The 6,000-nt window shown below is 41.1% G+C and overlaps 1 protein-coding gene across 11 annotated transcripts in view; it reads right to left on the reverse strand.

Annotated features, from left to right (window-relative positions):
- MAGI1 (membrane associated guanylate kinase, WW and PDZ domain containing 1) overlaps nucleotides 1-5,777 on the reverse strand; it is a 169,348-nt gene extending 163,571 nt beyond the window's left edge. For all 11 annotated transcript variants that reach the window (XM_024199688.2, XM_024199707.2, XM_024199681.2 and 8 more), the window contains exon 1: nucleotides 5,573-5,777. In XM_024199688.2, the coding sequence (XP_024055456.1) occupies nucleotides 5,573-5,687 (115 nt within the window). In that variant the 5' untranslated portion in view covers nucleotides 5,688-5,777. The remainder of the gene's footprint in view (nucleotides 1-5,572) is intronic.
- Nucleotides 5,778-6,000: the final 223 nt, after the last annotated feature.

A 6,000-nucleotide genomic window follows, 5' to 3' on the forward strand; every position in this document is an offset into this window, starting at 1 on the left:
TTCATCTTTCTTTCACCCATTATTTTTATAATGGTACTTCTCTCGTCAAGGTCTCTCAAAGGAGTTTGAGAATGTAAATTTAGCCATTTTATTTTGCATCAGGATGAAACTTACCAGACAAGATTTTAGGCAACACTTCTTTTTTAAAAAAAAAACAACAAAAACAAAAAAAAAACCCTACAAATTTTAAACAGTTTGAGATACATTTGTACCCTTCCCTCTAAAAAGCAGTTTAACTTTATATTCAATTTCACTACGCCTTTCTGCCTTCCCCTTAACAAAGGAGAGGGGAAATCAAACATAAAACTACTGTTAAAATAACAGTAGACTCAGAAACTGGGAAATTCCAGTTGCACATGGCCTTCCATCCTTAACTCAAACTGTTGTACGTAAATAAATAAATTAACTAACACGTACATGATGGAGCACCTTAAAGCCCCAACTGGGAGCAGGGCTGCACCACACTAGATACTGTACAAACATAGAAAAGACAACTCCCATCCTTGAATGATTATCGTTTAAAGACACAAAGGATAGGGCAACAAAGCACAAGGAAATGAACCTGGTAAAGAATTGGCCCAGCTTTGTTACTTACATGGATTGTAATGTTTTTAAATTAATTTAGGGGTAGAGGTGGGGAACATGGGAACAGGAAAAGAACAGAAAGAGAGGAGGAATAGTTACAGTTAACCGTCTAGCCATGATCATCAAGCATCACAGCACACACAGCATCATCATGCAGTACCAAGTAGCTATTTGTATGTAATAAATTACATGCTTTTATCATACTGCATTTGCAGGACATATTGGTCAAATAAACGGGAATTAGCAGACCTACATTAGATAGGCAAACCATAAATAAAAAGACAGAACAACAATACAAAGCCCAAGGGATATAGCGTATATTATGAAATAAATCTTTCTGTGTGACTGCATCACAATATATGTTTCTGTATACTGATGAGTTATTTATCATAGCCTGCCAACTTGACGACAATTTGAAACAGACGGTGTCAACAGATCTGAATTACCTTACGATGATCTTTACCTTACACTGCACCAAGATAATTCTTTTGAGTTCACACTCTGGATAAAGAGAACTACTGAGTGCTAAAGGATTTATCGGTGTAGAGAAATTGTTAAAATATCATGGGACAAAACTGCTGTGCTAGCTAAATCGCTACATTGGTCAGATAGAAGAGGGTTGCACTCATCAGTTAACATAAACATAAAGGCAAACTGATTATGTTGTAAACCATGCGAAAACCAGTGTCCGGCATGCTCCTGTGAATACAAAATTACTAAATTTTCCCCATGAAACCTGTTCCAAAATTCTGAGATAACATTCCCTCCAACAAAGGCCCAAGCCAGTTGTCTTCATTAATCACAGCTTACAAATATTTTAATTCAAGAAACTTGGAGAGGTTTGAGAGGGGGAAAATGTGCTTGTTCCGTGTGAGAAGGCAGCTCTGATCTGCAGGGCCTGGTTTAATATTTTATGATAGCGATCTGCAGGGTATGCAGTGCAATTCTGACGGCTTGCACTGCCCTACGTTCCCTGAATCCTCAATATTGTTCGCAATTGCTTCATGAAAAAAAAAAATGGTTTAGTTCCAGCAGGACAACACTGACTGACTGAGCTCTCATTGCTTCACCTAATGCAAATGCAGCATCCATTAGACAGGGACTGGAAATGCTTTTCTACTTGGCCTTTTAAGAAAAAACAATACCAGATATTTACATATAAATAACATTTTAAAGAAGAATGAAACTGATTTCCCTTGCGTGACGTTTATTTATCAAGTCTTTTTATTATAGCAGCTAAAATACAAGCAAGGGAGCAGGATCTCTGCTCAATCTGTATCTCCAGGTCATCAGCACTGGTTCAACGCGTTAACATTAAAATGACATTAGAACACAGTGTGATCAATGGAAATCCATGATGAGAGCAACACACAGTTTTCTTGATCCAGAATGTGCAATTAATGGTTTTCTCTACAGTATGCCTTTCCACTCAGGTCTCTGAACAAACACTTTACTGAAAAGAAGGGACCGGCACTAACTTGAAGAGTTATGGCAACCACAGAGAACAGCAGGCGTGTTATCTTTCCCACATACTGTATAGGGGCTATCAGTGTTCATCGAATACAAAGAACACTCCAGATACCATATAAATACTAGCATAGTACCAACCTCTGCTACTTTAAAGAAATCCAATAGGCAAGAATACCGTTCTCTAAAACCAGAGTTATAAAGAAACTCCGATAATGCTGTTGTTCTGTTCCAAGGCAGGGTTAGACTCACTCATGTTTCTGTTCTAATGTCTTTGATAACATGGGATTCAAAACTCCCACTCTTTAACAGATAAAAGGGATATCCTTACATGAAGTCAGCCATAAGGAAATAGAGGAGGAGGAGGACTGTGTGCATTCGGAGGGAGGGGGATACCGATAACCTCAGTCTCTTAATGGAGTTTTACTCTATGAAAGGAACCATTTTTGTAGACAGTGAAATGTAACAGATGGTATCACGCGTTATCTGGTTAAGTTGTGGAATTTAAGCAGAGCAGCAAGCTACCTGACAGACCTTCTTTATGTACAATTATAGCTGCAAATCTACGGAGGGGTTTTTTTTTTTTTTTCAGGCACCAACAGGTAATTTTGAATAGAGCACTTTGGAAAGCAAGCTTTTGTTACAATGCAGTTGTGGATGGATGGTGCCATGACTATGTCGCCCTACAGGACCCCGGAAGAGATGCCCTCTGACAGCCAGTTTCTTGTCTGTGGGGTCCGAGTCGACCTAATCAGCAGAACACCAGTTTACAGCCTGGTTTGTATCTCATGTTATCCATACACAAACATGTGTAAGGCAAACAAAAGAGAAATACTTTAAAAGCAACGTGGTCAAATGGGAAATCACTCCTCTGCCTGAAAGTCTGGTGCCTACTTTAATTACGCCCAGAGTTTGTGACGAGGAATATTTCATTCATTTTATTTACTTTTCTCAACTTTTTATTTTCTGTTGGGCATTTTCCGTTTGCCTTTGTGGATAGTCAATTTCATTGTTTCCCATGCCTTGCCAGTTGGTTTCCTCCTTGGTAAACAAGGAGGCAGAAAATGCATGCAAAAAATAAAGGAATTTAAAAGGGAAATAAAACTCAAGAGTTGCTATTTAACACAAGATCTATCAGACACAGGATTTTTTTTGTTAATCGTCAATTAAAAATGATATTAAACCACCAAGACAATGATGTGTTTTCAGCTGCAGATTGCATTAGATAAATACAAATTGCTTACACATACCTAGGAATCCAATGTTCTACGTTGGACAATCCACACCCAGTTTTAAGTTCCATTCTTTAATTTATTCAGATTTCTAGTCACATGCCCATCTCCATCAGCCCCAATCCACAAAATAATGTCAGCCAACAAAATAACAACCTCCATTCTCTCATTAAACTATATCCCCAGCCAACTCCCTCAGCAGAACACAGGAAAACAGAGTAGTCCTGCAGCATCCCTGAAGGTCAAAGAATCTGGGCATTGATGGAAGAAGGGGAGAAAGGATGTTGTCACAGTCAAGGATCCCCCGCTTCCCCAGAAAATATTTGGCACCAGTCTATTCTCTTTGGAACAGAGGGCTTTGACTTGGACCATCATCATTGTCCACAACTGAAACAGGTGGCACACAGAGAGAGGTGGTATCTATCTCAGGCAGCCACTTCTCCAGCCATTTATTTAGGGCTTTACAGCTAATCACACACCAAATGCAAAACTGGCTCTTAGAGACATCCACAAACCCAAAGATGCTGAAGTTCTCACATAAGCCACTTTGACAATCAACCTGTAAAATGCTTGAAAGCATAATTTATATTTTCAGGAGTGAGCTTCCTACCAAAGATGAGCGGCTTGAAACTGAGGCAAGGAGCAGCAGCGCAAGACCTGTTTTATAGCCATGCAGAGAACTACAGAAGGGGCTCATACTGGTGTAGCTACACTGGTGCAACCCCCCCCCCCCCCAAAGTAATCAAGATCTATTAAGCAAAGTTTGACATTAGATACACAAGAAATCTTAGACTTCATAAAGTGAGGACCTACAGTTTCTTACCGGCAAAAACCTGACTTAAAACCCCCCAAATTTAGCCACACCACAGAATTTTATTTGATAAATCAACAGCTACTCATAAAAAAAGCTTCATTCCAAATGAGACCTTTGTCCTTCTTTGTGGTTAAAAGAGTTGTTCCACAGATACACCGCCAGCAGCAACAGACCCCAAATTAACAGTCATTCCTCTACTGTGCCAGAACTGTAGTCTACCCTTGGCACCTAGCGACGACAATCCTTCCACAAATAATTTAAACGCTGAACAAAGATGCATTTGGTTTGAAGCATGGCCTGGAAAGTAGCAAAAATATTCAGAGTGACTGGCAGATATTCCTAAGATATTGGTAGCCTGGTAATTAACAAATCTTGCCGTGAGGGTTAATGTAACATCTTCTAATATGGTATTCAAACAGAAGTAAAGCACGCGGAGTATTTCTTAAAAAGACACTGGATCAGATCACTGCCATTCTACAAAACTTGTAGTTTGTTACAGAAACTCTGAGCTATTTCAAGCAAGAGTGAACAGGAGAGGCAGAGAAAGAGAGACTTGTAGGTAGATAGGGTTAATCCCTGCAGGTAATACACATTCAGTTAAATTGTGCAACATTTTCCAGTCTGCAGATTCTGAATCCCATTTAACATCTTTCTCACATTGTAAGCAGCCGCATTTTAGCCCCTCCATTCTGGGAGGCTGTTTCTGCAGGCACTGGGCAGTTAACTAACAACTGCTGGTGCTCTCCAGTGAAGCCCTGGGGGGGGGAGAGGGCGGGGGGGAAGCTGCACAATAGAGCATGACACAAAAGGCCATCCTTTTCATCCTTTCTGCTTCTCCATTTTCTCCAGCTGAGCCAGGGCTTTAGTCAAACAACACTTTAAAAAAATATAGGCAAATGGGGGGGGGGGGGGAGAGAAATCAAACATTTCATTAACCAGAACCAGCCAAATTTGGGGGATGGGGGCAATCCACCCCCATCTCCCCCCTCCCAAGTAAACCCTTTAAAACAGCTCCTGTTTTCCCCCCACCCACCAAAATGCAAGCTGCGGGTGGCTGATCTATTTTTCCTTTCCTTCAGAAAAAGCTGCAAAGGGCCTGACACCGAAAGGAGCCCCCTACCATTCTCAGCAAGAGCCAGTACCGTGTAGATAATCACATGAAAAACATGGCTGGCTGGTGCATCGACAGATACAAACGAGAAATACCGGACTGAGCTTTATTTAGATCACAGCTAAATTAAAAAAAAAAAGGGGGGGGGGGGGGGGGGCCATGTAACATGGCTGCAGTTTTAAAACCATTACGCCTGCCAGCTTGAAGAGAACAGCAAAAATATTTGCCTGTTCTGAAGGTAGCTGTTCCTGACATCCTCACAGAATAGTCCATGCATTCATCCATCCATCCATCCATCCATCCGTCAGTCCGTCATTCTGACCGGGAAGGACGAAACCCAGGAAAAGAACTAAAATAGTTTACCTGATTCAGTGCAAGTTCCTGGGAGCAAGAGGTAGAAAATCCGGAGGAAATGTAGAAAGAAAAAAAAAAATCTGCTTGGATCCCTTTTGCAGTCCACAGTCTCATCTACATGCATCTGAGCAAGCACTTACCAGCAGCTGCTTCTTTTATCAAGCCCACAAGCACAGCAAATTGGCTGTCCTGCCCAGTGAGACAGTTCAGTCAATGTGAGCTATTCACACTCCAGCTCTTGTGTGAGGCAAGCTTCTCCTGTCCCTATGTCCCCCTGGTGAGCACCCGCCCACCTCCACATGGCCTTTGGATAAACAAGGCTTTCACATCACCCACAGAGAAAATCACATGATCCTGACAATCAACAGTCTGAGGGAAATATATATATATATACATACACACACACACACACACACACACACACACACACTAGGACC

Source organism: Terrapene carolina, unplaced genomic scaffold (assembly GCF_002925995.2).
Source record: "Terrapene carolina triunguis isolate 2854851 unplaced genomic scaffold, T_m_triunguis-2.0 Scaffold89, whole genome shotgun sequence".
Taxonomy (NCBI): domain Eukaryota; kingdom Metazoa; phylum Chordata; order Testudines; family Emydidae; genus Terrapene; species Terrapene triunguis.